The 11,104-nt window shown below is 40.1% G+C and overlaps 2 protein-coding genes across 2 annotated transcripts; both read right to left on the reverse strand.

Moving 5' to 3' along the window:
* Nucleotides 1-405: 405 nt before the first annotated feature.
* On the reverse strand, nucleotides 406-4,345 carry LOC134088727 (UDP-glucuronosyltransferase 2C1-like). The gene is made up of 6 exons (XM_062542826.1): nucleotides 3,580-4,345; nucleotides 3,280-3,428; nucleotides 2,882-3,013; nucleotides 2,587-2,674; nucleotides 2,176-2,395; nucleotides 406-1,583 (listed from the first exon to the last, which is right to left on the reverse strand). The coding sequence occupies exons 1-6, from the start codon at nucleotides 4,343-4,345 to the stop codon at nucleotides 1,301-1,303; spliced, it is 1,638 nt and encodes a 545-aa protein (XP_062398810.1). The 3' UTR covers nucleotides 406-1,300.
* A 1,852-nt stretch (nucleotides 4,346-6,197) lies between these two features.
* Nucleotides 6,198-10,674, reverse strand: LOC134088726 (UDP-glucuronosyltransferase 2A1-like). The gene is made up of 7 exons (XM_062542825.1): nucleotides 10,489-10,674; nucleotides 9,426-10,308; nucleotides 9,118-9,266; nucleotides 8,810-8,941; nucleotides 8,116-8,203; nucleotides 7,720-7,939; nucleotides 6,198-7,513 (listed from the first exon to the last, which is right to left on the reverse strand). Exons 2-7 carry the CDS (start codon nucleotides 10,207-10,209, stop codon nucleotides 7,231-7,233), a joined length of 1,656 nt encoding a protein of 551 aa, XP_062398809.1. The 5' UTR covers nucleotides 10,210-10,308; nucleotides 10,489-10,674; the 3' UTR covers nucleotides 6,198-7,230.
* Nucleotides 10,675-11,104: the final 430 nt, after the last annotated feature.

Below are 11,104 nucleotides of genomic sequence, written 5' to 3' on the forward strand. Positions count from 1 at the left end.
AAAGTCGAAAATTTCCAAGAAAAAAAGTCGAACATTTTAAAAGTCGAAATTTTCGAGAAATAAAGTCAAAAGTTTTGAGAAAAAAAGTCAAAATTTTCGAGAAAAAAGTCAGAAATCTGTTGAAGGCGGTAAAGGTTATAATTGAGATATTTTAATAGTAATTGCGCAGTGACAAGTGGCGCAACGCTACAGTGTTCGTCTTTCACTCAGGGGACCCGGGTTTGAGTCCCGTCATGATCCAGGATCTGCAGTTTACATGTTAACTGATTTCCATGGCCATTTTTCAACAACGAATTTTCCTTAATGGTTTTTAATAACAAACTATCTGAAATACACAGATGAATAGACAAACATTTTGCTCTCAGCTGTGAAAAGCACAGGGTACTAATGGCGGACCTGCCAATTTTGTATGCTATGGCCAATTCCAATTGAGTTCCACGGTGCTGGGCAGTGAGCACAGGTCCCTCTAGAGGCCATCGGGCTCGGTACAGTTGTACAGTATGTGTGTTCACTGAACAAAGCTTATGAAAATAAAACACAACTTTTCCACCTGAAGCTTAATTTGAACTTTCTTCTCCTTCTGCTGACGAAAAAAACGAGTGTCTGCCATGTTTTTTTTTGTGCACACAAGCAACGTGTTTTTGTTATTACGTCACAGGGTGCGAATAGCTCAACGGTGTAGCCAAGGCTATATTTATTAGGGGTGCAAATATACACTCCGAAAAATAATTGTGCAGCATATCAGATAAGTTTAACCACAAACAGTGAGTGAGTAGAAAGTGATGGGGCTGAGGGGGGGCATCCTACCTACTAAATGTTCCTTGAGAGGGCTGTGCAGCTAGTTACACAGAAATAATCACCATCTCATCCATTCAGAATGCAAACTGCTCCCTCCAGGTAGACAATACAGGGCTCCAACTGAACACAGGAAAAGATATCTAATAGGGGAAGCACTTCCATCCCTCCATCCATCAACATCATTAAATCAGGACATAAGGGGTTGTGAAATGAGTAGTTTATGTTCTCACGTTTATGTTCAATTTTAATGCTTATTCAACTATACCCGACGTGGATAACCATACATGTCCATTTCCATGTCTGAAATACCAGACATGGAAAACCATACATTTGCCATGAGACAAAGAACAATCCTGAATTGTGAATGATGTACAATCTCTATTCCTTATACACAGATCAGAATTAAGTCATCACAAACAACAAGCAACAATTAAAATTGTTAAACAAGAAGAACAGAACTGTCATATACAAAAGACATGTACAAATTCAGCACAAATATCACTCACTCTTGTTTGTTTTTTCGACTTGATCTCAAACAACACAATTTAAAGCAAAACTTGCAAGTTTTGAAAACTGTGAAGAGGACCAGTAGAACAATCCCAGTCAGAAACACAAACACATCAAGAGAGTGGTACTGGTACCAAGTGAGGTTATGGGCTTCTACTCTTAGATGCTTGGCCCCCTTGTTGCGCATCACATGTTCTATCCAAAACACGGCCTCATCTCTTGGAGACTCTGGTCTGTCATGGTGGATTTTGGACAGTTTCATGGCACTCGCCTTATACCTGTGGAACACATATGCAGTAAATCATTTTGTTGACAAAAAATAAAATGCTGAATGTTGTTGTTCTGGAGCCTACTGTGGATATAGCCAGAACAATAATAAAGTGCTGTTTACACAGTTTGGTTCTTTGTTTCAGGGCATTGTCCTTGTTTTCTTGCACCCGCCCATTTGGCCGAACTATAACACAATACTATACAGAAAACAGGACTGACTACCATCCATCCATAGTTCATATTAGAACTAAAATAATTAATGGATCAATACATTAACTATTACATAAACAGTGTCTCCCTATTCCTCATATCAAATGAACATATTTGGAATGTGGATAAAACAGAACATTACATCTATGTCATCTCAGGCTTTGGAAAACACTGATCGATATTTTCAGAATAAACATCTACATTTTAATCAAGCAAAACAATCAACAGATTACTATACAATGAAAATGATCATCAGTTGCAGGCCTAATGTCATCATTTTAGGTAAGCATTTATTTGATAAGCGACTGCACCACAATTTAATTACTACATTTTTAACCAAATTTGTGTCTTCACATATCAAAATAGAACTGAGGATGAATGAAGCCTTACGATGGATCATTGATGACAGTCTTCAGTCCGTCCACAAGGTGTCTGGTCTGCATGGTGTTGTAGTCCATGATGACAGCGGCTCCTTTGGCTTTCATGTGCACCATGTTGTCTGGTTGGTCACCAAACAGTGGAATGCCCACCATGGGAACACCATGATATATGGCCTCATACAACCCATTGGTCCCACCGTGGGTGACAAAAGCTCTGGTTTTGGGGTGTCCTGGTGATGTGAAAATGTACATAGTAGGATAATTGTTTCATCAACAATTACATATGCTTAACAATGCATCATCAGCATACTTTTCCAGGGACTTCCCATGATTGCAAAGTGTTTTTGAATCTATCAGATGTGCAACATTACACATCAGTATCAAATAATCACTGTCTGTCTCCCATAAAAATGACACCCACCCAGCAGGTCGTTCTGTGGGATCCATTCATACAGTCTGGTGTTTGGAGCAAGAGTCTCTGGTTTCTCCCCTTTGTACCTCCACAACACCTGTTAAGTAAAGGCCACAAGGACCAAGAATACAGCACAACAAATTAAAGGCATATTCAGCACAATCCTATCACAATATTGACTTTATTCTGTGTCCAGGCTTAACTTTTACATTGTTACTGCATATTGCAACAACTTTTGTATGCCTAATAGTGTTCTAGAAAGAGTGTAAACAAATTATTCACATTGTTGATAAGACTATACAACCTTCTGTGGAATTTGCCCCAAGGCCGAGGCAATGATATTGCTCTTCTCTTTGGTGAGGTTGGCGATCATTGATCCCAAGGTGAACACCACAATGCCATTTCCCCCAGAGCTCTGAACAAACTCTTCCATGTCCTTGTGAGGTGAAAACATCATGTTTGTATCCTTAATACATTGTATATAACTACATCTACATCTTGCAGCAATTCTTTATTACAGTGCAGTATAGCTATGATCACACATTATTTAGAAATAAACAAATGTCTTTATGTAACATTTCTATTTGACAATACAATGTTTGATGGTTTAATAAAAACATTATATAGGCTATTATACATTTAACATAATTAAAAAGAGCACATCAAACAGATTAACCACAGTGATGCTGAATTCAGACTCACCTTTGGGAGGGGTTTGGCAGGTTTACAGTGAATTCCTCCAACGTATTTGAAGTTAGGAAGGATGGGGTGGGGATAATTAAAGTCCCAGTATGTCCGGATCAACCAGAGGTCAGCTTTGCCCATTTGCTCACAGAAAGAGGTGGGCTTGCCTGTGGGGATCAGAGCAGGGTTAACAGTAGTAAGGATGGGATCATTTGGAGAATGTTGTGTGTGTTCCGTATGCATTTCTATAGTTGCCTACTGAACATCATGTGCTGCCTCATGACATATTGAACCTCTGAAGTTGATCAGGACACTTACCCAAAATTTCAGTGTAATACTGATCATAAGGTCTCCACATAAGGCTATACATAGCATCCTGTATCAGATAGAACACAAAATTGAGGAGCCTTTCAGTGAAGCTCATCTTGTCGGTCAGTTTGACCATAGTGCCAGGAACATATGATGGTGGAGCAGGCAGCTGTCCACAGCGTCTCTCCATGGAGTCGGCTATTGAGAAACGCAGTGAGTACACGAAGGGTATGTCCAGAATCTCAGCCAGCAGCTCACTGCAGGGATAAATAGGATCAGCAAATAGAAGGTCATATTTGCCCTTCTTCAGTTTCTCCATGAGAGCTTCTGACCGCAGAATGCCATCACACATTCTAAGACCAAAGTCAGCACTTTTCATCTTGAGTTCATGAAGCTTCCTGTAGATTCTCACATAACCTGAATGGCTGAGCTCATACAGAGAAAAGTGGAAGAACTCCTCAAAAAGCTCCACCATTTCAGACATTTCAATGGATGCATTAAACAGGTGGCAGGTGTACTGTGCGTGTTCCTTGGGATCGATGAACATCGAGACGTTGTGAAACAGCATGGTGACATTGTGGCCCCTGTCAATCAGTGCGTCCAGCACAGGCTTCATGTTGATCCAGTGACTTCCTTCAGTGTGCCAGACCAAAATATTCCCACAGTTTACCGCAGGTACAACGCACAGTGCAAAAAGCACTAAAATAGCACATTGTCTATTTGTCATGGCGATAAATCCAGCACGTTTGGAGCAACAGTGACGACCTCTTGGCATCTATCAGTTTTGTTCAAACATTTACATTTTCTTCAAACATTTACAGGGGTCAGTCAGACTTAAAGGCATACCGTGTTTGAGTATGTGACAAGTCTTAGTGTATTTAGGTTTTGTAATTTGCATGTAAACTTTGTTTAAATATTGATTATTTTAAAGGGAAAATGCAGATTTTATGGATGTTACGGATGTTATTTCAGACATCATAAACTAGCGGGCCCATAAGAACCAGATATCATATTTCATATTAAGTATGAATGTAATAAAGGCATAAACAAAGGTGTTCCACAGAGATGTATGAGGATGATTGTACAAGCAAGGTAAGTATACATTTCATACACAGGGTCAGTTCAATGTAGGCTAAAAACAAACACAAAGAACAGCAAATAAAAGCATAAAAGGGCAAAAGCTTAAAAATAGGCTAAAAGTAGGCTACATAAAATAGAATAATTAAAAGGAATAAAAACACAGAGTTCATCTAATGAGCATGCTTCATTGATCATTAATGATTCATCTTATATCTACAGTAATCTTAGGTTAGTCTTTAAGTCTAGATTAGAAACTGACATTGGGGTCATTTAATGTCACCTGGACATTGGTTTCAATGATGAACCATCTAGCATCTAAGTATTTATATTATTAAATTCTCTGAAATTGCTATCTTTTAACTAATGGACACGGACGGATATTTTTAGCTACAGTTTGAAGGTTAGGGTAACACTTTACGGTAAGGGTACATGAATCATCATGAATTCATACATGAATTCATGATTAATTTATGCATTACTTAATGCCTTAATATATCATGAATCATCAGGAATTGACATGAGTTCACCATATATCATTCATGACCTCATGCATGAACAACACATCAACTAAAGCATTAAGTATGGTGACTACATCATTATGAACTATGGTTTATTAAGCATGATCATGATGATTTTTTTATCTTTACATAATTTATCATGAATTCATGCATGTAAGCCTTCTTGAAATATCAGGGGATTAAACTAAGTATTAGTTACTCATGAGTTCATCATGTTTGTGGCCCCTCAACTAAAGTGGTGAATAATGACGTGTGTTTAGAGAAAGAGTTTAAGAAAGTGTGTTTAGAGAGTTTGTACAAATTAAGCCCAACAGTCATAGTAACTAATGCTTAGTTAATCTCCTAATAATTCAGGGAGGTTTACATGCATGAATTCATTATGATTCATGTACAGAAAAATAAATCATCATGATCATGCTTAAAAAACCATAGTTTATAATGATGTAGCCACTATACTTAATGCTTTAGTTGATGTGTTGTTCATGCATGAGGTCATGAATGATATATAGTGAACTCATGTCAATTCCTGATGATTCATGATATATTAAGGCATTAAGTAATGCATAAATTAATCATGAATTCATGTATGAATTCATGATGATTCATGTACCCTTACCGTAAAGTGTTACCAAGAAGGGTCCTCCAGTACTTACTCCATCACACTCCAAAAAATAATTGTTGTGCAGCATATCAGTTAAGTTTAGCCACAAATAAATAGCCTGGTTGACACAGCTGTAAAGTGATGGGGCTGAGGGGTTGTGTGGGGGGGAATCCTTCCTACTAAATGTGTCTTGAGAGGGCTGTAGACAAAAAATGATCACCATGTCATCATTCAGAACACAAACTGCTCCCTCCAGGTACATGTGGACAATACAGGGCTCCAACTGAATACAGGAAAAGATATCTAATAAAGCACTTTCATCCCTCCATCCCTCAATAATATAAACTCAGGACATAAAGGGTTGTGAAATGAGTGGTTGTGATTCATAAACTTGATCATTCGAAGTAAGTATAATACATATATTTTTATTATACTATTAGAGATACAAAATACATTTAAAACAAATTTAAAAAGCAAACATATGCAGTGCAAATACCATTCATGCGTGTGTGCGTGCGTGCGTGCGTGCGCGACATAGCAGCAGGACCAAAAGCTACCACACCACTAGCCTGAGTATACCCATGATGCCTTGTGCGTGATTTCTTTTGCGCTGGATAATATGGACCCGATTCTCACTTCAGCGAAGGAACCAATCACAGAATGGGGGGGACAGCAAGATGGTGACGACATAGATGCGCCGCGATTACGATTGATACGACTGCCTATGAGCTACATACAGACGTATTTAAGAGACATTCATAGCACCCAATAGATGGCTCTGGGCATTCGTAAACCACGTCTCAAATACGAGAAAAGTAATATCTGGTTCCCAGACCTCATCTAAATCTAAATGAGATGAGGTCTGCCATTAGCCAGGCTACAACACCACTCTAACACAGCCGCACCCATCGTGACTGCTGCAGAAAGCACAGGGAAGTAACCGTTGCAGCATTGGTGTGACCAAGTGACCAAGCTCTTGTTTGCAATGTGCATTATTGTGGTGTTAAAGTTGCTGATGAGATGATTAACACAAAGTATTCTGTGTTTGATCAGACCTCGCTAAACGTGTAGCATACATCAATAAATGTTTGGATCTGAAAATTCTTGTGTTAAGGTCTTAGTAAAGGCATTAAAATATGTGCATGTGGTTTTCCTCTATTTCTATGTCAATTTAGGCTGCCTGTCTTTGAGGAGAATGGAGGACAACTTCAAGGGAAGTGATCAATGTCAAAGGTATTTCGGGAGGGAAGCTGATGGAATGGCTTAAAAAAAAAAAACAATAATTTAGATGACAAGAGAAAAACAGCCCTTAATAACAGCTCAAGAAAACTTAAGTAAATAAAAGCTTGAGTAAATAAAAGGTTAAGTAAACAAAAGGTACGAACAGTGCAGCTGCTATTCTGGTTTTAAAACTCCCCAAATACCCTGAGAAAATGCAAACCAAATGCAAATCAAATGTATTCACTCTTGTTTGTTTTTTTTATTTGACCTTGAACAGCACCTCCTGAAACAAACCTTGCAAGTTTTGTAAACCATAAAGAGAATCAGTAGGACTATTCCAATCAGAATCGCGAATGCATCAAGACAGTGGTACTCGTACCAAGTGAGGTTATGGGCTTCTACTCTTAGGTGCCCCGCCCCCTTTTGCCGCATCACATGTTCTATCCAAAACACGGCCTCATCTCTTGGAGACTCTGGTCTGTCATGGTGGATTTTGGACAGTTTCATGGCACTCGCCTTATACCTGTGGAACAGAGAAAATAATTGACTGAATAATCTACAACACAAAATAATCGTCAGTTGCAGCTCTAATAGTTGCTGTTAGTCTAAAAACTTAATTAACTGTGGACTGCACCCCTAAACAATAATTTCACTGAATTCATTTTCAATTCATTTTATTCAAAAAGAGAGAGAAGATCTACAACAAGGAGAGGATGATTGAAGCCTTACGATGGATCATTGATGACAGTCTTCAGTCCGTCCACAAGGTCTCTGGTCTGCATGGTGTTGTAGTCCATGATGACAGCGGCTCCTTTGGCTTTCATGTGCACCATGTTGTCTGGTTGGTCACCAAACAGTGGAATGCCCACCATGGGAACACCATGATATATGGCCTCATACAACCCATTGGTCCCACCGTGGGTGACAAAAGCCCTGGTTTTGGGGTGCCCTACCAAAAACAACCAAACACAAACATACATAAAGTAATGTTGCTGTATTGTACCATTTAAACATTTAATCAGCTCCTAAGCTGTGCTGTATCGGTGACTTGATGCCATGACGGTTCAGTGTTTGGTCTATCACATGGGACACATAAGTAGCACACCAGCACTGTAGGACACCCACCCAGCAGGTCGTTCTGTGGGATCCATTCATAGAGTCTGGTGTTTGGAGCCAGAGTCTCTGGTTTCTCTCCTTTGTACCTCCACAACACCTGTTAAGTAAGGACCAGCACAGCACCATAAATGAACAACAGACAATCATTCCTTATGCATGTCACTACACAACAAAAAGGGGCTATAAAGAACCCAAAACAGTTCTATTTGCATGCTTCGTATATATGGCACGCCTAAATGGTTCTTTAAACCATTTTGAAGGATACGTCACCCCTAAGGGTTCTTTAAAGCCTGCATGGTTCTACAGTATATAGCACCCCAAGAAAACTGTTAATAAAGAGTGTACAGTATATCTACTCTATGTGGACTGCACTATAGTGATGCTCCTTCAAAGCATTAAAGCCCCATTTTGTTAGCATTTGTATTTGACCCTTTCATTGCACTGGATATCCCTTTAGCATCACTTTCACAGTGCAGGATTCCATTAAAGACTGCCCTGCACATTGCATAGTGATGCTAATGGGGTACCCATGTGTCAAAAAGTGATGCCACTCTCTCAGTTATAAGTCAGTTTATCATTATATCTGAAAAAAAAAATAATGATTTTAAGGTAAAATGTTACTGTATATGTTGCTTTAGCACATTTCGTAACCTTCTAGAAATAGAAACAGTCAGACCTGTCATGGATACTGATGCTAACCAACCTTCTGTGGGATTTGCCCCAAGGCAGAGGCAATGATGTTGCTCTTCTCTTTGGTGAGGTTGGCGATCATTGATCCCAAAGTGAACACCACAATGCCATTACCCCCAGAGCTCTGAACAAACTCCTCCATGTCCTTGTGAAGTGAAAATATCAGGTAATTTATACATTTACATGAAAGTGGAATAGATAAGAGAACCTGATGATATGGTATTTATGGAAACTTTGTCAAAAAAATGCAATGACCACTCATAAAAAACACACACACACACACTTAACACACACATTAAACAGGCTTACAAAGAGACTCACCTTTGGTAGGGGTTTGGCAGGTTTACAGTGAATTCCTCCAACATATTTGAAGTTAGGAAGGATGGGGTGGGGATAATTAAAGTCCCAGTAAGTCCGCATCAACCAGAGGTCAGCTTTGCCCATTAGCTTACAGAAAGAGGTGGCATTCCCTGTGGGGCAGAGGAGGGTGAACATTGGTACGGGTGGGGTCAGATGGGGAAGGCTGTGTTCCCTCTGTGCTATCTTGTGCAGTTCTATATTCGACCACTACATGGCACAAGCTCTGTGCTCACATTTGGAGCACCTTTGAGGTCAATCGTGACTCTTACCCAAAATTTCAGTGTAATATTGATCATAACGTCTCCACGTGAGGCCCAGTGTTGTGTCCTGCACCAGATAGAAGACTACATTAATGACTCTTTCAAGGAGGGTCATCTTGTCGGTCAGTTTGACCATAGTGCCGGGAACATATGATGGTGGAGCAGGCAGCATTCCACAGAGTCTCTCCATGGTGTTGGCTATTGAGAAACGCAGGGAGTACACGAATGGTATGTGCAGAATCTCAGCTACCAGCTCACTGCAGGGATAAATAGGATCTGCGAACACAAGGTCATATTTGCCCTTCTTCAGTTTCTCCATGAGAGCTTCTGACCGCAGAACGCCATCACACAATTTAAGGCCAACAGCCGTATTTCGCTCCATGAGTTCATAGAGCCTCCAATACAACTTCACATAGTTCCCGCTGTGAACTTCATACATAAAAAAATGCAAGAAGTCTTCAAAACAGTCCTTCATTTCAGACATTGACATCGAGACATTAAAAAGGTGGTAGTTGTACTGTGCGTGTTCCTTGGGATCGATGAATATTGAGGCGTTGTGAAACAGCATGGTGACATTGTGGCCCCTGTCAATCAGTGTGTCCAGCACAGGCTTCACGTTAATCCAGTGACTTCCTTCAGTGTGCCAGACCAAGATATTCCCACCATTTACTGTAGGGACAATGCATAGTGCAAAAAGCACAAGAAAAACACACTGTCCTCTCATGGTGACAAATCCAACTGGTTGAAAACAATGATGTTGAACTGTAGGGCGTGATCCGTTCAGTGGAATCATTTATTTACTTAGTGAGTAGCATGAACTTTGAGCAGGGGTTGTCAAAGCCGGTGAGGCAAAGGGGTGTGGTGGAGTTGCGGCGGACTCCAAATTCAAGAGCTGTGGAGATGAAGTTGTTTTAGCAAAGTACAAGTTGATAAGCAAATCACAAGATCAAAACAGATACAAATTAATAATCCATTGCGACATATGTGCAAGATAGCAGGCATGATCCAAAACGAAAGCATGTAATTGGTCAGATTTCAGAAAGCAGAGCAACAAGAGATTTGAGAGACTCACAGGTGAGGCAGATCCAGAGATCCAAAACATAAGAGGAGAGCATCGGCAGGCAAATTCACACGTCCACAAAACAGGTAAACTAATGACATCCACAAACAACACTAACATAAACCTAGCATGGCTGAATGCGTAACCACCTGAGCATGGCTTCAGAGCAGCACGAGTTGAGATGCCAACAGGGCTTCAAAACTGGCTGCTAAAGGGAGAGCCAGCCGGTCGTGCAGGTAGGAGTGCTTGGGATAGGTTCAGGCATCCGTCACTCTGTCAGGAACCAGGAAGCAAAGGCTCTTGGTTTAACCATGGAGTGGACAAACAAGAAACCGAGCACATGTAGGGAAAACATGGACTAGGATCTGGAAGTACTGGGCAGGACCATATCAAAGGCTTAATCTGACTGAAGGAAGAACTGTATGGCAGTATAGAGTTTATTTTTTTTAACTGAGCATGGTTCTGTGAATAAAAACATCTAGGTTTGAGTTACAGGCTCTTCCTAGGTGAGCCTAAAATGCCCCAAAACAGACAACAACAACAAAAAAAATCATAAATCCACATGACCATGACCATGTTTCATAATACGTTTCCCTGTATGTGTACAGTATGTGACGTGCTTTTCTGT

Source organism: Sardina pilchardus, chromosome 8 (assembly GCF_963854185.1).
Source record: "Sardina pilchardus chromosome 8, fSarPil1.1, whole genome shotgun sequence".
NCBI lineage: Eukaryota > Metazoa > Chordata > Actinopteri > Clupeiformes > Clupeidae > Sardina > Sardina pilchardus.

Coding starts and splice junctions, on each gene's coding strand:
- LOC134088727 (XM_062542826.1), bottom strand. CDS start 4,345: ATGCCAAGAGGTCGTCACTGTTGCTCCAAACGTGCTGGATTTATCGCC. Junction 2,675..2,881: donor TGGGGCAAATTCCACAGAAG/GTTGTATAGTCT, acceptor TTTACTTAACAG/GTGTTGTGGAGGTACAAAGG. Junction 1,584..2,175: donor ACTGTCATCAATGATCCATC/GTAAGGCTTCAT, acceptor TGTGTTCCACAG/GTATAAGGCGAGTGCCATGA.
- LOC134088726 (XM_062542825.1), bottom strand. CDS start 10,209: ATGATTCCACTGAACGGATCACGCCCTACAGTTCAACATCATTGTTTT. Junction 8,204..8,809: donor TGGGGCAAATCCCACAGAAG/GTTGGTTAGCAT, acceptor CTTACTTAACAG/GTGTTGTGGAGGTACAAAGG. Junction 7,940..8,115: donor CCCACAGAACGACCTGCTGG/GTGGGTGTCCTA, acceptor TGTTTTTGGTAG/GGCACCCCAAAACCAGGGCT.